We start from the raw sequence: 22,985 nt of genomic DNA on the forward strand, positions 1-22,985 counted from the left end.
ATAAGTATTGTTTTCCAAAAATTCAACTTCTGTTTTTTTCAGTAAAGTTCAAAATTAACGTTATACAGCATTATTTTGGAAAACAGTACACTCAGTGCTTTGATCTCTTACTATTGATGATTTTTTTTATGGCAATATCTAGTTATTCTCGTTTTAATTTCTCTCCTTTAGAAGATTAAGATTGACTGACAACGTTTTCGTTGCATATCAAACATTAATTTAAAATCATGTGGAGATATGTGATTGCGTGTAAATTTATATATCATTTCGATATTGCTCATGTATACTAATGAATTATTCATCAGCGATCTGAACACATTTTCAAAAAATAACAACAGTCCCCGTAGCGCAGCGGAGAGCGCGCTGGACTTCTAATCCAGAGGCCGCGGGTTCGAATCCCGCCGGGGATGTGTTCTTTTTCGCGTTTGATTCCAGATGACAGAATTTGACAAAATTTATCATCACTGTAGATTACTTTTCATATACATATATATATATTTGATGTACCCGTTCATTTGACTTCATAGTATGTTGCAATAATTTTAAAACATTTTGAATATAAAAAGAAAAGAATAAACGAAAACGAAATAATGAACTAAGTAACCTAACTTCAGTTATCTAAATACAGCTAAGATGTTTCTACTGCTCCACCGCCGACGTCTCAGTCGAAGTCATCCCTGATTGTGTGTTTCGACCCCTAGCTCAGTACACTCTCAGGATGGGGGGTCCACAGTGATGATCAGTCACTGCGGGTCGGAGGTGGGTGTCCACCTACTTGAGTCTTTCTTCATCCACACCCAACATGAAGATCTCTCTGCTTGCCTTGGCCATCATCTGCACTGCTGATCTCTTGGTCCTGCCCAACACTCCCCATGCAGCTAGCATTCTCCACACAGACTGTGCGGGGAAGCCCTTGCATCCCACCTCGACCGGGTAGCTCCAAGTCTGCCATTCTTTTTCCCTGCATTCCATCAGCAATGCTTCGTATTTTCCTCTCTTCCGTTCAGATTACCGATTGATGAAAGTAATATAGACCTTCCTCGTTTATATTAGATGAAAAAAGATAATTTTTTAAAATTGTTTTTACTTTTTATCTGACAAAAAAGTTTTTATTTTGAATATTTGTTATGCTTTGATTGCTTAAAAAAATCACCTACAGTGATGATAAATTTTGTCAAATTTTATCATCTGGAAAAATAAAAAAAAAAAAGACATCCCCGGCGGGGTTCGAACCCGGCCTCTGGATTAGAAGTCCAGCGCGCTATCCGCTAAGGATATAGCTCATAAGTCTCCAGCGCTAACCAGAAAAAAAATAATGAGAAGTAAAGGAAAGGAAAAGAGGTTAATAAAAAAAGGAAAAATGATGGAAATTACTGAAATAAGAAGGAATTTAACAATTATTACATAAAATAAAGGATATAGCACATAGGTCTACAGCACTAACAAGACAAAAAGAAAAAAAAATGAGAATGAAAGGAAAGAAAATGATGTTAATAAAAAGAGGAAAATGAATGAAATGACTGAAGCAAGATGGAATTTAACAGTTCTTACATTAAATAAAGGAGAGTAAAGAATGTGCTTAGTTTTGCTCTTTTAAAAAATCTCAATTCAACATAACTATAAAAATGGTTAATCTAACTTTTAATTGATAATGAAATAGACAGTTACAAATGTTCCAGAACCGCAAATATATATTACTTCCACTGAGGTTTGAATTCCGACCCCTTTCCAAGAAAGGAAAGTGTTCTTTCCAGTTGAACTACAGAAGTCCTCTTTTCTTTGCAGAGCCTGGTATTTAAAACTGTTATGGTTGAAAGTTTGTGGCTAAGTCCCATGACAGAATAACATCATTTGTTAGTGAAACTGACAATCACTCCAAAAACCATAAAAAATTCTCCTCTGCTTTTACAAGGGCTTGGAACCTTCTACTATATGACAAATATATGCAAATTTTGTAATATAGTAGGCAGCATTAAAAAATTTTATGATGATACCTTGCTACCATTTCCTTCTCCAAAGTTTTCAACCTTGCAACCCTTCAATTTCTAGCTTGGTTCATCAAGTTCATCCGGTGGCTGGAGATGGCTCAAAAAGAGGCTCAAACTGTCCACTGCAAGCACTACAAGGTATACAATTAAAATTTAATCAAAGCTACAAGTTTGTGCCGTTATAGGTATGAATGACTATCATGAAAAAAGAACTGTTAAACATCAAGAGAAAGGTGAAATTGGTTTTCACACTAATACTTATCAAGAACTTACATCATCAAGGTGATTTGTGGATAAGATTGATCACAGTGGCAGGAGACAACTCCAAGTGATTTTCGGGTGGCAGGAGACGGCTCTAGATGAGGCTCAGACTGTCCACTAATGGCAGGAGACGGCTCTAGATGAGGCTGGAACTGTCCATGTGCTGCTGGAGATAGATCTGTCTGGTCAGGTCACTGAATGATATCCTAAGCAAGTGGGGTAAAGTGCCTTGACTAAGTACACAACAGTACAGGATGATCTGTGATCTCAGCTCCCCAAGAAACACAAATCTAGTCCTTGTAGAAATCAAACCACACACCTCTGATCTTCACCAGAGGTTGATAATCTGATGTTCTATACACTGTTATCATGGTCCCCTGAAAATTCTGCATGTTATCAAAAGCAATTGGGTTAAAGTGCCTTGACTAAGTACACAACCACAACAGTACAGGATGATCTGTGATCTCAGCTCCCCAAGAAACACAAATCTAGTCCTTGTAGAAATCAAACCACACACCTCTGATCTTCACCAGAGGTTGATAATCTGATGTTCTATACACTGTTATCATGGTCCCCTGAAAATTCTGCATGTCATCAAAAGCAATTGGGTTAAAGTGCCTTGACTAAGTACACAACCACAACAGTACAGGATGATCTGTGATCTCAGCTCCCCAAGAAACACAAATCTAGTCCTTGTAGAAATCAAACCACACACCTCTGATCTTCACCAGAGGTTGATAATCTGATGTTCTATACACTGTTATCATGGTCCCCTGAAAATTCTGCATGTTATCAAAAGCAATTGGGTTAAAGTGCCTTGACTAAGTACACAACAGTACAGGATGACTTGTGATCTCAGCTCCCCAAGAAACACAGATCTAGTCCTTGTAGAAATCAAACAACACACCTCTGATCTTCACCAGAGGTTGATATGTCTGATGTTCTTCAAACAGTACTATTACAGCCCAACCTCATGCTCGCTGTCCACAGGTGGCAGTAGACAGCCATACAAGCAGTACTTTATATCATTCGGTTCCCCTTCCAGCAGCCTTTCTTTTCCTTGCCACTCCTCTCTCTTTTAACTCTGCCCTCCATTTGTCAAAAGATGCAGCTTCTGTCCTACCGCAGAACTTGTATCCCATATACTGCCGATGAATGGGAGGAGTTCTGTCATCGCCACACTTTGGACATTTAACAGATGTTGCCTGTCTGGTATATTTGGGTTTTACCGCATCATCTGTTACACTTGGTCTTTTCTGTCCTGCTTGTACAGTTGGTACTATCATCGGCATAGTCGGTGGAGTTATCACTGGTGGTGTCAGTATAACTCGCAACTGTACAGGCCCAGGTGCAGCTGAAGATGGCATGGGTAGGATTGGTCTATGCAGAACTTGTCTTGGTGGTGGCATTGAAGCTCTGATCTTCAATTTAGCCATGCCAGCAGTATCTGGAGGACATACAAACTGGAAAGGGGAAGTCTGTCCTAACTGTAAGGTTTCTGGCTTCGACCTTGGTGCCGGCGCACCTTTTCCTGTCAGGGAAGCCTTTGGCAGCTGAATACCTTGCAGCAGGATCTTGAGATCCTTCTCTTTCCCCTTCTTGTTGTACCTATAACAGAATAGTTGTTGTTTTTCAGTTCTTGCATTGAATGAATAATCTAGAATTTCAATGAGTAAACAAACTTTTCCGAAAAATCTTTACATTGAATGTATGGCTTACAATTATTCTTCTGATGTATAGAGTATTCTTATCGTGATGCAAGCCAGATGATTTTATTGAAGTAAATAAAATATCAAGTGACAATCTTCCATTCAAATACTTTCATTGATAGGTATGGTTAATTCAACTTACCACTGTTGGATGGTTTTCTGGTTAAGACTTGGCAGTTGAATGTCTGTATTACTAGGGACCCTTCCACTGGACATAACAAGGATCAAAGTCCATCTGGACTGAAAGGTCTTAGTCTTCTTGCAGCGTTTATCACTAGGATAACACTGCAGCAGTTTTTCAACTGTGGCCTCCACATATCTGTTACAATTTGGCCAATTCGATCGAGTGGAATTTGGCCCCAGGACAGCTCTAGAAATAAAGATGCACAGATTAATGGACATGCTTATCAATATATTAGAGTAAATATATCTACAGTCAGCGAGTGATTAATCCAAATTATTTGTACTTTATATTCCATATGCAACTATACTTCAATATTCAAATACTTGGATTTCATATATTTTTTGACACCCATCACACTTTCTTTCTTTCTTTATGGGTGTTGATCAATCATTACAAAAGTCAACTACAACACTTCTTACATTATCTCAGGCGAGTTCATGTTTCATGGTTTTAGGATAAGGTTACATTTCTTATCATATTATTCAATTTAGTTAGTATATAAGTAGAGTTTTCAAGTCATTTTTTGTAAAGATATAGACATATATTGGAAATTACCTTTCGATGCTGGTAACTCCAAGTGCCACATTTTTCTTTGGGCTCCTGAAGCGACCTGACCCAGCTGATGAGAACCTCTGTGGAAAGCGTGTCCTTGATTTGTCAAAGTCCGACAAAGATTCCCACAGCTTGATAACACTGAGTGCTTGTTCCGTACTCAGACCAGTTGCTTGCTCTCTAAGGGTCACCAAGAAAGAGGCTAAGTTGGTGACATGAGAGTAGCCAGGTATGTTATCAGGATCCAAGTCACTCTGTAAAAATAAATATATGTTAACATATGCTTAAATTTCTTTTTAAAACAAAAATATATTTACAATAAACATATGCAAAGCCGAGTTAGAGGGCATAAATTTTACTAATAACGTGTACTGGACATAAAGTTTATCCTTTTAAACATATGAATGCCATTCACGAAAAAAGAGAGAACTGCTAGAGCCAAAGGGGAAGTTAAAATATGTTTTTCACTTCAATACGCAACTTATTTAGTACTAACATCATCTGGGAGATTTGACGCAGCAGATGTCTGGGAATGTGTCCGTGGCTGCCCACTGGTGACAGGAGACGACTCTGAATGAGGCTCATACTGTTCACCGGTAACACCAGAAGACTCCAGACGAGGCTCTAACTGTCCACTAGTGGCAGGAGACAACTCTGTCTGAATGTCGGAATGCTGCAAATCTGGAATTGCACAAAATCAAACACTTACATAAATGTGATGAGAATTTCCTCCTAAGTCTTTAATAGCTTGTTGAAATCTCAAGGAAATAACTGGAGGGTTTTTACACTTTATAATGATTTTTGTTGCTTTTCATCATTAATCTGACTCTGTCCTATGCCTTTATCAAATGCAAACAAAATATTCTTTGATATACCTACAGAGCAAAATGGAAGTAACACACGAATCCTATTTCCATTAAAGTTAAACACTAACCTTTAACTAGCTGTCTGTATTCAGCATTTGTTGGGATTTGCAAGAGAGACCTGGCAGGCGTCGGAGTTTGAGGCAATGCTGGCTGTAATGAAGGGATTGTGAGATCTTCAAAGGCCAACTGCTCCTCAAACCCTTCGTCATCCTCGTGCTCAGTGTCCTCTTCTTGCACAGAATCCTCTTCGATGACTCTGGCAGTTTCCTGGTACTGCACAGTGGCACCAGTTGACTGGGAATATAGATATTCCAAGCCAATGAGCTCGCCTGAAAAATTGTAAGAAATGATATGGTAAAATGTTGATTTGGGCATTAAGTAACAAGAAAATACAATCATAGTATCTTTATAAACTGTAAGTACACATTCATCAACACCAGTACATTTCATTACTCACTGCAAAAGGTATTCATCATTACTGATAATGAGTCTTCATTTCATGAAAATATTGTGTTTATTGAGAGAAAAAAAAAAAAAAAAACAAGTTAATAAATTTCCCGAAAAGGCTAGAGAAGAAATGAGTTATCTGATGTGTCAGGTTTACCTGTGTACTTCCCAGGGACTGTAAAGTCTGAACAGATGTCTTTCTTCAGGATTTCTTGCGACAGTTTGTTGACAGAATGCCGTAAACTTCCATCGTATGAAAGAGGCCCCTGTGAATCTTGGTGTGTTGTTGCCTCTCTCTGTCTGTCCTGATTCCAGCGATGGATACCATCTAACAAGTAGACCTGTACGTTTACGTCGCCAGCAAGAGTACCTAGAACAGAATATCAAAATAAATTCAGTTACAGTTCTTAAAATGGAGGGTAAATCCATTTCAATCAAAATAATTTCTTTTTTCACCACTGTTACCAGCAATACATACTTTTCAATGGAAAGTTTGTCAAGTAAAATAATAACGTTATGATAAAAAAAGTAATCAATTTTATGCAAAACTGCCCTCCTTGTAGACTCTTTACAGTCAGTGAAATCATATAAAAGCAATCGGGCATTCTGAGAAGATTACCGTTAAATGTTTTAATTTAAGGCATTGAACAATTAATCTCTATAGCTGGAACATATTTAGGGTATGTTCATGCTTCTTAGAATTTATCTTTTGAGGAGAATGTTAAGGAATTGTACCTGGAATAAACCTGTTCATGTGAAGATGGAAACTCTCCAGTGAGGTTGAACCTCTAGCACATCGGTACTTGGGCAGCATCACACCACCTTTCCTAAGAGTGCCAACTTTGGTATACAGCTGAACACCATCAGGATCCTGGAGGCAGGCAACATGCTGTGACTGCTTTGCCCAAATCCCCTGCATCTTTACACTGTCGAACAATGGCACCCCAAGAATGTCCAGCCCCTTTTCACCATCCATGGAGAAAATCAGATCACTAATGAGAGAAGAAGTTTCTCTCGTGCCTCTGGTCACTCGACGACAGTGTAAAGCCAACTCATCTGACTTGATTTGGCGGACAACGTCTGCATCCGATGGATTCGGAACATGATGCTGAATCATCTCTGCTCTCTTTGCCTTCTTCAGAAGAGTAACGTCTTCCTCCTCCCATCTAAATATGCAATGGCTGAGACGACTCATAAATGTCCCATACAATGGATAAGCATCCGTTGTGCAGCCAACAGACAGTCTCCGCATGAAGTGCCAGATATCCAACCTATTGAACAAAATAAAACATAAGTCACTTTCGCTGAAACTTACAGGCAACTATTTTCAGTCAGGAGCTGTTATTATCATAATATATTTCAAAACATACCAAATTCTTTCACTTTTAAATGCATCACTACTATTTTTTATAATTCATTGTCAGAACATATTGCATTGTAGACAATTACTTTTTTGTTGAGGTTCCTGTAAATTCAGATTTTGGATTTAAAACTTAACGAACTTAAGTTATTATGGTATTTGCACAGAATTCTGTTGTCAGTTACTGTATCCACAAAAAGCTTACCTCACTAGAAGATTTGGCCAGTGCGTGAAGTACTTCCTCACACAACTGCTGTCACAACAATCTCTGTCGACATACAGCAGACGTGGTGGAGATACTTGGGCATCCAGGTAACGCTGGCATAGTCCTGAAATCATTGTGGCAAGACCCTGTCCTTCATTGGCTGTCAGGACAGACATGATAACTTGACCATGCTCGTTACCAACGTTGGTTGCCCACATCGCCGTCTTTGCACTCTTTCCTGTAATTCAGAAACATATGGACTTGTAAACCAGGCAAAGCAGCCAGGGAAAAACGATGTAAAAAAAATACAAGTAACTTTTCTATTCACACAATTTAGCATGACATTTTCAAAAATGCATAAGTATGACAAATACTGCAATGGTCATAATATTAATTTTTTCCTTTTTCCCCAGTTTCTAATAATGGATAAAAAAATTCAGCTACATACTAAACAAAATAATTAAGGAACCTTAGGACACAAGGCTAAATTTCTGTCCATTACATACCTGCCAACTTTTTGGTGATTTTCTTGGTAGAATCGAGTTTGATGATACTACCAAACAGAGACAAGATGGAGGCCTTGACGAAATCCAGGCGCTGGAGAACATCTAGCTGGTAGACCTTCATCAGCCATCTGTGTTGTGGCACTGGAGCTAGCTTGAAGTGGAGGATCTTCCATGACACCAGAAGTCACCAGCCTCGAAGAACTGGCAGCCATGAAAGTTTTACATGCTGACAGGTAGTTATGGACCTTTCGAAGGTACATGTCACCATGTAATTCCTCCAGCTGTCTTCGCACCATACTGCTGCTGTTTCCAAGCCCTCTCTGACGTAACAAAGTCACCACCTTCTTATCACAAGAATACCTAGCAGTCAGGATTGCAGGAAACAACAACTGCCTGTCTCTGTCCAGTTGAGCAATTAGGCTGTGTGCCCAGGCAACCACCTGTAAGAAAACACAAATATTCTGAAATGTATCTTAAAAGAATCAAATTTCAAACCAAAATTTTATGGAGATGAACACAAGCGTAAATCTTTGTCGTTTTTGTTTTATGGTCCTCAACACCCTCGCAACAGCATGAGTGATCAGTACAAGTGTTAAAGGTAGTTCAACAGAATACATAAAATCTATCAAACTTTCAAATTACCATTAATTCAACTTTTCAGACATGTCTGAATTTTGTAACAAATCTACACTTACCTTCTTGCCACATTTGGAGCATCGCAGGTATTCAGAAGCCATGTTGTAGAAACAGTCAAAATCAACTACAAGTCTGGTCTTTTGATGCATCCCAGCTCTTGTTAGGATGCCATTGCAGGTGTTGTCTGCATCCAAATGAGGGCAGCGCAACTGGACACCCCAGATGTTGACTGGCATCCACAAGAAAAGTCTGTGGGCAAAGAACCTATCAGCTCGGTTCCTCGTGTTCCCAGACAGGCTTGGCTATGGAGGATGATTCCAGAGCTGGCAGACTTTGTCCAATCGAAACTCGACCTTGTTGTTGGCATTCAACCCAAAAAATGCCTTCGAAACCCAATGTTGATCCACTTTGGGTAAAGTAGATCGCCATTTTTCATACAACACAGGTTCTGAAAATGAAAGTCTTTCCTTTAAAACAAATTAACAACAAATATCCCATTATTACTTCAATAGAATATATATATACCAATCCAAATCTTGCATCAATAACATGAATTTGCAAAAGTACATGTGCATAATCATAATTCATCAAAATGATGCAGAGTCCAGGTACAAAATTAGATAAAATATCTATTATCTTATATTATATTGTTATATTGTTTTCATGGTATGAAGACATTGTATATTTTCATTCAGCGATCTATCATCTTATATGTAATAAGGTGACTTTATTTTGTATACCATTTAGCATACCTGGTGTGGATGCAGTTGATGTTTGCCGAGATGTGCTCGGCATCGGAACAGACTCCAGAAGAGGCTCGGACTGTCCACTTGGGGCAGGAGACGACTCCTCTGGAGGTGTCGACTGTGTATGAGCTGCAAAATAAACGTTAAAACAGATAATTACCTTTTTGAAAGAACATGAATGAAAGAAACGGCAAGTTAGAAATACTGTTTTCTACATGAAATGAAAATATTTAGTGTATTGAGGGAAACATCCATCCAAAATGAATTCCAAACATCATCACCATCAAAGAATGATTTCAGTAATTTGGAATGCTTACCTGGTTGCACAAGATGAGCTTTGGGTGTAGGAGGAGGAGCGAGAATGGTGTCTTTTTCTTGGAGAACTGTGAAAATGGAAATACAGATTTAAGATACAAGGAAAGATTGTTATGCACAAGGAAATAGTATCATAATAAACAAGAGATCCCAGATAGATCTTGGTGCCCACCATTGTTTAATCTTCATATGGACTTTGAAAGTTGGATCTCTTCCCATCATTTCTCTTCTCTGTTTTTGCTCATAATGCTACGACATTTGAATGTTATTTTGCAGAAATAGCAATGATAATCTTTATCTGCCAAGGATGGACAGACAGACAGCGATTTGAACAATACACCATCATCACGATAGACTAATTAACTGACTTATTTCCAATGATTTTAAACAGGCATCAATAAATTTTTTCTTCCATCAAAAAAAAAAAAAAGTCAAATAATACAAATACAGGCTATTGATATAAAAAGCATAAACAGATATCTTAAGACGTCTTTTAGTTGTATAATGAGTGAGCTCCACTGCACCAGGAGAAGGAAGTTTGGTGCCTGAAATTTAGATAGACATTTGAATTAAAAATATTACCTGTGCAGTGCAGTAATTATCAATCTTTGAAATAATTTCATATGGTAAATTTGAAGAATGGTCAAAAGTCCAAAATGTTTAAAATATTGTATCATCAGCATTTAATAAGAATATAATTAATGGAAAAAATCCTCCATATCACTATCTTTAATGTGAATATCCATGTTAACAGTTACATAAGATTATGATACTGAATAATCAGTCGACTTCAAGAAAGTTTCATCGTCCTCCTATTTGAAGATATACTGTCTAAGACAATTGATATAAGAATCAGTCATCAGTATTACTTATCACAAAATTACAGTACTGACAATACATGAAGTTACCTTAAAATTTATAGGATAAGAATTGTAAGTAAATTATTGTATTTGCTTACAAACTAATTTACTTGCAGGCTTCACTCATCTATATATTTTTGGAAATTGCTTGATTTCAATATACAAACAGAAATAATATTTTCAACCATTAAACAAGTAATTATTCAAATTTCTGTAGATTTAGATGTATTTCATTAAATGACAATAACACTGTAAATTTATGAATGAGATACTTTAAAAGCACATTCAGATTTAAAACCATCTAATGAGGCAGACTGAAAACACTCTCTTGTCAGTACACAACACTCAATGTTCATTGCTTATATAACCTTTTTTTTTTAAGTCCAGAAAATATTTCAAAAGAAAAAAAAGTAATAAGATAGATTTTCTCTTGAAGATTACCATTTAAAGTAGCATTAATACTTACCTAGCTGGCCTGACTCATACTCCTCTAGACAAGCCTCCAATTCCCTGTCATCTCTACTTGGAATAAATTGGAAACAATAATATTTGAGACCATATACTTAGAAAAAAAATGAAACAAACAAGAAAAATAGCTCTTCTAGAAACAGGGCACAAAAAACTGAGCACAAATAATCACTTAATTCTTTGTTTAGGAATAGAATTAATTGACACAGGCAACAAGTATACAAAGTAACCACTTACTGGGTTCAACCTTTGATGGTGATATCATTCTCTTCATGCGACGTTGAAGAGCTTGGGGAGAGCGTTGTGGACTAGCCAAAAGCTGCCTTACTTGGCTAGGAGCAAGTTGACCTCGCTCTGTTGACTTCTTTCTCACAATTTCTCTCCCCTCTTCAAACATCAGTACATAGCGCTGAAAACGATGTATTAGCAATGTAATTCATATTGCTCACCTATTCTGAAGTTTAAGAAGGCTTTTTCATTAAGTACAATTTTCTTACCAGTCCCAAAATAAAAAGGGCATAAGGTACCAATCAAAACCTACAAATGAATTTTAAGAAAGTTTTATCCAGTTCTTCTCAAGAAATAGCGATAACAAACATTCATTGTCAAAATCCAAGATGGCTGTATATCAGCCATTTTGTTTTTCTGGTCAGTCCCAAACGCAAAAACAAAAAAGTACAACTGGAGGCAACCAATGGGGAACCTACACATAAAGTCTGAGAGAGATCCATTTCATTATCAATTAAAAGTTAGATTATCCTTCATTTTATATTTATGTTGAATTGAGATTTGTTAAAAGGGCAAAACTAAGCACATTCCTTACTCTCCTTTATCTAATGTAAGAACTGTTAAATTCCATCTTGTTTCAGTCATTTCATTCATTATCCTCTTTTTATTAACATCATTTTCTTTCCTTTCATTCTCATTTTTCTTGTAAAAATAAAAATTTTATTATCCCAGCAATAGGGTCTCAAGGGTTGGGGCCCTTGAGATTCCTCACAGTGTAATCATTTCATAATCATGTATTAATAATAGATAAAAGGTAAAAAGAAAAATCACATGTTTCATAACAAAGTAACCATAACTATCACAGACGAAAGTTTTACAAATTAACTGAGACACGATCGTCAATCACAGATACAATATTGTTATCACAAATAAAGTATTTTCGGAAAAGTGAAACATTGTTTTTCTTTCGATAGTGATTAAAAGCATAGTTGATAAATTTTTTGACTGTAAACTTAAAGAATCGCAATATTGGAACACTACCTTCATTTAACATGACCATATTTCTTCTTTTGTAAATACAAAATCGTGCCACACTCAAAACAAAGTTTATGAAGTACGAGTTAACATTTTTTGAATTTCTGCCACAGCCTAAAAGAACTAGCCAATCATAATTGAGTACATTCACAATTTCCGAAGGCACTCTAATAAACAAACTATCTAACATATCGGTTAAAAAGACGTTAAGGGTAGATAACTCTGGACATCCAATAAATAAATGAAAAAGATCCTCCGTCTGAGACTGGCATACCGGACATGTATCTGAATCTGACATACCACACTTCATCAATTTCTTTTTCGTAAAAATAGCGTTATGTGCAACTTTAAAATGGAGCTCGACACACTCAGCCGGATAATAAGGCACGTGTACTATTCTATAAATACTGTCGACCTCACAGGTAGGAAAACTATTGGACCAGAACGACCGCGCCGCCGGTTCAACGAAGTGCATTCGCACGAGAGCACGGTAAATGTCCCGTGTATGTCGTGGAACAGTGTACGATCCCGAGTCATTCAGAGTCAGATACATAACGGGTTGTGTCAGATCAGTGGATGTGTAACAATTGTTTATAACGGTGCCTAAAAATTCCAATGGTAACTTTCTGAGAAGACTTAAGTACTTTTTGGATATGACTTGACTTGTGATTTCTGGATTATTTTCCTGGACCAGTTCCACAATGGAATGGATTGGAAGGAATCCTTCAACAACCTCGTAAGTGAAATCTTTTAAGTATATCAGACCAGCATCTACAAAAACGTTTTCGTACACCGTTTTACCATTTTCGTCTAGAATCAAAGGATTACAAAACATTGGTTGACAAAATGTATGACTGACACTGTTTTGAAATGAAATACGTGAATAAATACTGGACCATGCCAACAACATTTCTTTGTAAAAAGGGGTAAGACAATGTAATTGGTTTACTTTAAATGTACAATTAAAAATAGATAACCCAAGATTCATATTGGCTACCTTAGAGAGGAAATATTTACAACTTTCTTTCCAAATTGTCGTTACATCATTGAACAATCTAAAAACGAATTTAATTCTGAAGGACTTCATTTTCAGGTCTATATCAGGATACTGTAAACCTCCTTCAGACTTCAATCCTATAAGGGTTTTGTAGCCTACTAAATGGGCACCTCCGTCCCAGAGAAAGTTTAAACATAAATTTTTAAGTTGTATTTTGTAACAATCAGGGATGGAGGTCACAGCCAATGTATACCAGCATTTAGATAACATTAGCGAAGATATAACAGTGGCTCGCCCCAGAATGGTTAGTTTTCTCTGAGACCACAATCTTAAAGTATTTCTAATGGAAACAATCTTAGGGTCCCAATTTAGGGAATCACAACACTGGTGATTTGGACCTAAATACACACCTAAAACTAAAATTGCGTCCCGTAGTAATTTAACTTGTACCGCGTCAGATTCAGCAGCTGACATTTGTCCACTACCAATACACAATAACTCGGACTTATCTTTGTTTATTTTAGCCCCGGAAGCCCGACTATAATTTTCAAAAACAGTAAAGGCTTCGTCTATCGAAGATTTGTCTGACAAGGTCAATGTGGAATCATCGGCATGTTGAAAAATTTTTGTAGACATGTTACTCATAGGGATAGAAATTCCAACAATTTTATCATTTTTTAAAATTGCCTGACCAAGTGGTTCTGCCACGAGGACGTAAAGTAATGCTGACAGAGGGCAACCCTGCCTAACTGAATTTTTAATAGGGAAATATTTTGTTAGATGACCATTACATTTGACACTGCTATAAATACTATTGTAAAAGATTTTTATCCAGTCAATAAAAAAACCACAGAAGCCAAACTTTTCCAAGACTTTGAAAAGATAGGAATGACTGACGCGATCAAAGGCTTTTTCTTGGTCGATTTTCATAATATAACACTCTAAGTTTTCCATCATAGCCAGGTCAATAACATCTCGAATATTACTAATGTTATCCGCAATATCTCGCCCCATAATACAACAGCTTTGGTAAGGGGAGATAATAGAGGGTAATACCACTTTCAATCTATCAGCCATTACTCTAGCTAAAATTTTATAGTCGACATTAAGGAGACTTATCGGCCTCCAATTTTTCAAATTTGACTTCTCACCTCTTTTTTTGTAAATAAGACTGATAACACCAAGTTTCATAGATCGCGAAAGTTCACCCCTTTCTTGTATTTCAGAAATTACACGCATAAAACAATCTTTTAATTCTGGAAAGAATTTTCGATAAAATTCCACACTTAAACCATCCTGCCCGGGACTCTTGTTACTAGACATACCTTTTAAAGCAGACAGCACATCTTCGTCAGTAATTTCGGCCCCCAAATTCTTGTTATCACCTGGAGATATCTTGGTATCAATATCGCTCAAAAAGTTTTCAATATAGTTATCGTCAACAGATACACAAGAATACAACTTGTGGTAAAATTGATAAATTTCATCCAGTAAATCACTGGTTTGGTGCAACAAATCACCGTTGGCATTTGCAAGTAATTTAACATTATTAAAATTTTGTCTATATTTTTCTAAACGTAGAAAGTAAGCTGTATTACGATCACCATCTATTGCCCACTTGGCTTTTGATCGTAGAATAGACCCTTTACACTTCTCCTCTTCCAACACCTCTAATTCAGCCTTAATTTCTTGCATTTTTTGCACAAGTGCAGGGTTATTGGAGCCGGCTAACTTAGCGGATAGGTCAGTCAGCTTATTTTGGATTTTATAAAAATTTTCATTATCAACTTTTTTACGATTTTTACCGTATATTTGAGATATTCTCTTGAAACGGTATTTCAAGTTGTCCCACCACACCAATACATCCTGCTCCATTAACTCTTCTTGCTTTGCACTGGATATAACATTTCTTATTTTTAAAACATAATCATCTTCAGACAAAAATGAATTATTTATTATCCAAATACCCGGACCTCTCTCAACATTTTCCAAATCTAAAAACATAGTCACAAAACTGTGGTCACTAAAGGACGTATCATTATATAAAATGTTCTGGACAAATCCTGTCAGCGCTTTAGATACTAAAAAATAATCAATCCGGCTTTGCGATAATTTACCATTTCGTATTTGTTTTCGCGAGAAAATAGAACAATTTTTATTTCTTTTTCTCCACAAGTCAGTAATATCATTATTTTCCATTATTTTAATCAAACTTCTAAACCCGGCGTCATTACAATGTTGCGTAGCACCAGACCTGTCTATATTTGCTAAGGTGGTGTTAAAATCACCGGCCATTATAATGTTTTCATACCTACCTTGCTCAAGATAATCACATACAGAGTGAAAAAAGTTGGTTTTGTCATTTAGAATATTAGGGGAATATATATTTATTAGATTAATTACTTTATCATCAACTTGCAGCTGCACATGCAAAAAACGACCATTTCGACCGGTACTAAAAGAAACGCAATCTTTTAGACTATTCCTTAGCAGAATAGCTACACCTTGGCGACCATTGACACCATTGGAGTATAGAACAACACCATTCCACTTGTCTTTTACCTGGCCAATGAAATTATCAGACCAGAAAGTTTCCTGTAGGAAAATGAAATCAATATTCTTTTCTTGGAAATCGGAAAAAACCTTCTGTAATTTACTAATATCACTCAACCCATTACAATTAAACGACAAGAATCTAAACATCCCAAAAACAATACTCAAAAATACAAATAGCGCTATTGTTGTTGTTTAGGCTTCTTGGAGGAATCGGTCTGACGTCTAAATTTAACAAAATCCTTCACCGTTTTTCTCTTTCTATTCCCAACGGAAATGAATGAGTCATCGACGTCAGAACCGTCCTCTTCCATAGAACCCTCAGACTTCTCCCAAAACACCCCGTGTAGCGGCGTCTCAGTGACTATCTGTGGGGAAGAGAGGCTTGCCACGTCCGGCAACCCCCCCTTCCCTGTTTCAAAAGAATTAATAGCAGAGCTATCATGGACTAAGATTGACCCTTCTACCGGATCTGAATGTCCGGAGACTTTCTTAACGCAACCGTCATCACCCGTCACAACATCATCCGTCATTTCCTGTGTACCAAAATCAGACTCCTGGGTGTCGAACCTCCACCTCCCCGTCCTCATCGTTTTCCACAACATCACCCTCCATCCCGACGTCCTCCTCTTGGTCACCGTCATCATCATTATCATCATCTCGTCTAATCAGCTTACCGTCACAAACACAAATGAACTGTCCGCATTCACAGGTGAACTCATTACATTCACAGCTGAATTGCCCGCAGGCGTCGCATAACTGATCAGTTGTACTAGCGTCCATACCGTTCTCACTATCGACCTCAATCTTAGACACCGTCGCTCTACACAAACAGTTTGCTCGTACAGCACCACACTTACCACAGGGAGGGGTAGTGCAGTTTCTTGCATAGTGTCCCTGCTCATTGCACTTAAAACATGTGAACTGGGGACAGTCTTTGAATACATGGTCTACTGAGTGACACATCGTACACATTCGTCTCTGATCATTGTGAACAACGCGATAATATGAGTTGTCAATGCGTACTGTGTAAGGTAGAGACGGCAAACCGGGGGGTAGTTTGACCTTGACAATACGAGTCCCGTCAGCTATGTCCGTACCCGGATAACACCTACGTTTAATAGGGGAATGGATAGTAACACCTAATTGTCTCAGTTTTCCCTCAATCTCCTCATCTGATATATAGGCAGGGATATGTAGAAATGATACAACCAAATAAGTCTTTACCACTTCTGACACCGTACACACTCGGCCCCTCACCTCGACACCATTGAGTAGGTGTTGCCCAGAGGTCAAGCCACTCATGGTCACTTCATAAGAGTCACCGCCCTTTGGAACACAAGCATATAGAGAGCCAACATCACAAATGTCTTCAATGGCTCGAATAAGCTCCATTGGAAGTACAGACTTGTTGTCCTGCACATTGACCAAATACGTACAGTCCTTTTTATAGGACTTTGTACGGCCATTACGGCCGTCGCCTACCGAGTCCATTATAAAAATGGCTCGAATTCAGTGTTCAGAAATTTCAGTTTACATAATTATTGTTGTAAACAGATCCTGACAAATGTTCAAAAAAGTTGATAAGCAAATTGGCATTCAATAATCTCACGGAAAAGGGATGACTTACGATAGAAAACCACGGAGTTGATTTACCCGTCCATCCATCTAACCATCCAAACCGGAACTGATAAATGAACGTTGAACTTTGAAAGACAGTAAAATAAATGATATGCCTTCAGGTTCTACCGAGACTTGAACTCGGATCGCAGGATTCAGAGTCCTGAGTGCTAACCATTACACCATAGAACCCTCTTCATACGTTGAAGTGGTACATTTGTGTTTTGCTGATAAGCCATCCAACACACAGTGCACATGCAATGTGTTTTCGTATGATTCTTTGAAGATGATTTTCTTTATACTTGCTTATCACTATGAATGTGACAAAAGCTAAATTCAGTAGGAACACCTTGTTCTATTCAGGTTCTACCGAGACTTAAACTGGGATCGCAGGATTCAAAGTCCTGAGTGCTAACCATTACACCATAGAACCATTTCGTAAAGCAAGTCGCGTTCTTAATTAAATACCTAGAAAAGAACGACTGGATGAAGGAATGATGTCTTTTGTTATTACTTTTTGCTGACGTAATAAGAAGCAGTCTTTATTTTTCACTATTTCTTATGTTTTTATAGAATGATATTTAAGTCTATGCGAGCGAAATCTCAACTGATTTTTCTATCATACGAGTTTTATTAATCGAGTCCTGTTTTCTTTCTTTCATACGAGTTTTATTAATCGAGTCCTGTTTTCTTTCTTTCATACGAGTTTTATCAATCGAGTCCTGTTTTCTTTCTTTCATACGAGTTTTATCAATCGAGTCCTGTTTTCTTTCTTTCATACGAGTTTTATTAATAGAGTCCTGTTTTCTTTCTTTCATACGAGTTTTATTAATCGCGTCTTAACGTATTTCTTATTTTCTGATACTATTAGCTGGATTATCAGTAGCGTAAACAGTCAATGTCATTTCGAGGAAGGGTCCCATTTTAGTAGTTATTCACTACCCATATGAATATCATGCACAAGCTCATAGCGTTCTATCACTATCTTTTTCCCTTGAAATATATTTCTAAATACTTACTTTGTTTATCTAAATAATTGTTTATACATGGCTAATTTTGCCCAGTCCTTTCTCTGTTAAATTATCTTTTAATCTTGTAAGTTTTTCTCATTCAGTCTGGGTAATACTTTAAGTCAGCTTCCTTTAGTCACGTGATCGGTCAGTGGTCATTGATCCTTAGAGGGGGTCTCCAATTAGGGGCATGCGCATCGGTCAGTTTTAATTAGTTTAAGAAGATTAGCCACTAGTCTCTTTGTTCTCTGCAACTCTTCGTTATTTTTATGTCCTAACGTTTATTTCGACGATTTTCTAGATAGACTATATCTTGGTATCCAAACGTCACCTATGTCGCTTTTTTCGGAAAGTGTGTAACTAGTATTTCGACTTTTACTGCCTACATGTTTTCGCACGGAGTGTCGGACCTACCCTTTTCGGGTTTTTTTTCAGTGATTTGAAACAAGGATCTTTCCCTTCCGTTGTTTCCTCATCACTGCGATCGAAGATGGACTTGGCTTTCCCCACAGATGTATCTGTTTGATTTGGTTTGTTGCACTAGGCCTACTCTACGGGGATTGATTTGTTTGTAAACGTACTTTAAAAGTTTTGTGCGTGATTTGTTTGGACTGTCGTGCATTCGTCCCTATCATGGTGCCCAAAAGGAAATCTTCGAACCGTTCAGTGCCGTACGATCCCGAACTACTGGAGAACTGGACTTTAACGCGTGCAAAGAACGTGGCTTAACATTTACCAACAATTTTCGCCGTGTACCGTCTAGTCAAAGGTAACACATCTGCGGACGACGATAGTGTTTCGAGACGTGCCCCACAAACACACAGTGCGCGATCCAATATTGCTGTGCATAGTGACGTCAGTCAAAATGGCCGCGCCCAAGACAACAACAACGGGCTTGGTATGTTAGCCACACCGAGTCATTCTGTGTCTCTTTTAACGGCTCAGGTTTCACAAATTGAACAGAAAATTAATGTTAACAGTACTAGTCATATATCTGCGGAGCGAGGGTATGTTCCAACACCTGAGAGTGATACGACAGTCAGTAACGTTACCAGTTTTGACTTGCATAGTGCCTACCGATCGTTCTACAGTGGATCGAGCCTACATGTACCCAGTGCGGCGACAGGAAGTGCCTCTCAGTGGTCAAGGAATGAACCACAGTTAGTTCCTACTGCGACCAGAAGACATTTTGGCTATGTCGCGCATTCACTGCCGAGGATAGAAACCATTTCTCATACCCTTCAACAGCAGATTATCGCAGGTAAGGACGTCAACCTGGCTGCCCTGTTGATTCCCCTTCCTTCGCGGTTCGGGGGATATTAATTCTCTTGACGTCAAACCCGACCACAGACTTCACAGGTCCCTTGATTTAGGGGAATTTATTCAAGCATTAAGCACATACAAACAGGTTATGTGTAGAACTTTTCCACACAGGAGGGTCGAACTCGACCTGTATGAACGCGATATCATTGAAATGACTTCTCGTTTCCCGGGCCAGGGTTTCTATGAGTAACATTGCGAATTTTCAAAACTGGCAGCCGCTCAATTTCGTTTCTACAATCGATGCGTTGATTGGTCAGTGAGTGACACTGTTCTTTTCAATAACGTTTTCACCAATCGCCCAACAAACAGCTGCTCGTTCTGTGGTAGTTCGCTTCATCTGTCTGGTTTCTGCCCATCATCTGTTCATCAACAGAGTCAGAAACAACCTTCTGTAAAATCCTCTGTTAAAGGAAAGCAGTATACATTGGATACCTATGGACGACCTATAATTTTTTATGGTTCTCGCGAAATTTGTAACGACTTCAATGGAGAGAGGGGACGTTCGGTTTCAGCCTGTTCCAAGGCCCATATCTGCTTGAACTGTAAATCAAATCATTCGGTGAGTAAGTGCCCTTTAGGGAAACTTGTGACTCAAACCAATCCAAAATAGCTAGTGTTTCCCTTACGGTGACTACTATCGATTTGGCTGTGTTGGCTCAGGAATAAACCTCTCACCCGGACAAAGAATTTATGTCTTACCTGCTACAAAGTTTAAAGATTGGTTTTGATACCAGAGGGTCAAGTTACATCTTTAGGATATCTTGATGTGCAGCTTGATACTGCTCGAGTGGAAGCTAGGCTACCCTTGGTCAAAATCCGTCGTATTCAGGAAATTCTACAGTACTTCTTGGATAAGAAATCCTGTACCAAACGCCAGCTGTTATGTCTGTTAGGCCATATTGATTTTGCTAGCAGAATTATTCACCCAGGACGTTCATTTGTGTCTAATCTTATAAGTTTGTCTACTTCATTGAAAGAGTTGCATCACCATGTCACTCTTACAGCAGCAGTTCGATCTGACCTAGCTATGTGATCAGTTTTCCTTCGGAACTGGAACGGCGTATCTTTTTCCTTGGACGATCAGGTTACTCAAGCGGTAGAAATGGAGTTGTATACAGATTGACATCGTTCGCGGGATATCTCAATAATAAGTGGTTTCAAGGACTTTCCCCTGAAGAACTGTACGCGAAAAAGCATTCCATGGCCTTGTTGTACCCTATTGTTATGGCATGTGTGCTGTGGGGTCATTTGTGGTCATGTAAGAAGATTTTATTTCATTGTGACAATATGGCTACCGTGGAAATTATCCATAAGGGTAGATCAAAAGTGCCTAGTATCATGAAACTCGTGCGCCGACTAACTTTTCACTCCGCTACGCGCAACTTTATTATTTATGCCAAGCATATTGAAGGAAGAAATAATTGTATTGCTGATGCACTTTCTCGTTGGCAGATGTCCAGGTTCAGGGTACTCGCACCACAGGCAGACTACCAGCCGACTCGGTGTCTTCCGATGCCATCTCTCATGATGGAGTGAAGGAGGACCTCTCTTACTGCTTTTTGACTTTCATTACATTGACGCGTATTGTGGCCTCGTGGCCTGCTGATTCCCTACCTATTATCTCGGAGGATATACTCATTTCCTTCGTTACTCATTGCCAAGCTTCGCTGAACTTCAGGTTTGATACCATTAAATTGTATTTGGCTGGCATCAGATTTCATTATATTAAGTATGGTCATGGTGACCCCTTGAGTAATGTTTTACGACTTCATTATATCCTGAGAGCGATCAGGAGGACTCAAGTCCAGGGTACAGATCGAAGCAAAGATTTCCTATTACTTTTACAATTTTGTCAAATCTGTATGATGGTCTTGTAAAAGGGATGTTTACCCCTTTTATGCTAACATGTGCTTTTTTAACAGCCTTTTATGGTTTTTTAAGGTGTGGTAAATTCACTTGTCGCACAATGCATGATAATTATGTAACTCTACAAGATATTTCTGTCGCTAAGGACAAATCTAAGTTTACACTGACTCTTAGGTCATCTAAAACATATCCTTTTAAGAATGGTGTGCTCATTCATGTCTTTGACAATGCTCCATTATTTCCTGTTCAAACTATGATCAGATATTTAGCTTTAAGGTGTCAGCTAGGAGCTACAGAGTTATCTCCTTTATTTATTGAAAATGAGCGTTCCTCTACCCCTCTTTCAAGGACTGCCTTTTTAGCTTTTCTTCGTGAAGCCCTAAGTAGGTTGGGGTATGCAGACCGCTCTTACAGTGGCCATTCCTTCCGAATAGGGGCGTGCACCTCTGGAGCTGCTGCAGGGGTTGAAGGTCATGTTCTTCAGGTGTTAGGTAGATAGAAATCTTCTTGCTTTACCACCTACACCATAACTCAACCTTCTACCATCCAGGCGGCTCAGAGGAAACTAAATGATGGTAATTATGTCATATTTTAACCTTTTTGTACTTGTCTTTGGCATATGTTTTTCTTGGGGGCTCTCACTTGTTACTACTTTACCTTGTAAATAGTACCTACGCTCGTTTGGGCATTTAATTCTTGGGAATTATACCCCAATTCATTTTATGTTTGTTTTTTGTACTAAGATTTGTTACATCATTTCATTTCTATGTTGTTCTCAAGTCTATGTACCTACTAGGTCTTGCCCTGTAAGCCACGTGCATACACTTTACTCGCAATAAGTTATTACGTACACAATTCCGGGATCGCTCGGTGACTCGCAATGGGTTCTTATTTATCACAACTCTGGGATCGCTCAGTGTTGCAGTGGGGTCGCCCGTTTCTCCTTATAACCTTCAGGGTCGCCTGGTGGTTGTGTTAGCTTTTGAGGTTGCCCGGGGATCGCCCCACTTTCACTCTTTTGTGTTGCAAGTAATTTTGCTTATTTGTAATTAGATAGGTTTTTGTATCTTTGCTTTGTACCAGTTTATATTGGTTTTTGTAATTTTAGTGCGGATAGCGCACTGGACTTCTAATCCAGAAGTTGCGGGTTCGAATCCCGCCGTGGATGTGTTATTTTGCGTGTTTGATTCAAGATGACAGGATTTGACAAAATTTATCCTCACTGTAGATGACCTTTTATACACATACAT

The 22,985-nt window shown here is 38.3% G+C and overlaps 1 protein-coding gene and 2 non-coding genes across 3 annotated transcripts; 1 reads left to right on the forward strand and 2 right to left on the reverse strand.

Annotated features, from left to right (window-relative positions):
- The first annotated feature begins 337 nt into the window (after window positions 1-337).
- Trnar-ucu (transfer RNA arginine (anticodon UCU)) lies at window positions 338-410 on the forward strand. Its single transcript has one exon. It is a non-coding gene; the product is annotated as a tRNA-Arg (tRNA).
- A 2,864-nt stretch (window positions 411-3,274) lies between these two features.
- Window positions 3,275-4,176, reverse strand: LOC132556359 (uncharacterized). Its single transcript, XM_060220764.1, has 2 exons — window positions 4,101-4,176; window positions 3,275-3,857 (listed from the first exon to the last, which is right to left on the reverse strand). Exons 1-2 carry the CDS (start codon window positions 4,172-4,174, stop codon window positions 3,275-3,277), a joined length of 657 nt encoding a protein of 218 aa, XP_060076747.1. The 5' UTR covers window positions 4,175-4,176.
- Window positions 4,177-17,656: 13,480 nt separating this feature from the next.
- Window positions 17,657-17,728, reverse strand: Trnaq-cug (transfer RNA glutamine (anticodon CUG)). The gene has a single exon. It is a non-coding gene; the product is annotated as a tRNA-Gln (tRNA).
- Window positions 17,729-22,985: the final 5,257 nt, after the last annotated feature.

The sequence above is a fragment of the Ylistrum balloti genome, unplaced genomic scaffold (genome assembly GCF_031769215.1).
Source record: "Ylistrum balloti isolate Yb309-2 unplaced genomic scaffold, AGI_CSIRO_Ybal_v1 Utg370566, whole genome shotgun sequence".
Taxonomy (NCBI): Eukaryota; Metazoa; Mollusca; class Bivalvia; order Pectinida; family Pectinidae; genus Ylistrum; species Ylistrum balloti.

Bases quoted from the DNA above. Each gene is read 5' to 3' on its own strand.
- LOC132556359 (XM_060220764.1), bottom strand. From the start codon at position 4,174: ATGTCCAGTGGAAGGGTCCCTAGTAATACAGACATTCAACTGCCAAGT. The intron at 3,858-4,100 runs GTAAGTTGAATT...ATTCTGTTATAG, and splicing joins CAGAAAACCATCCAACAGTG to GTACAACAAGAAGGGGAAAG.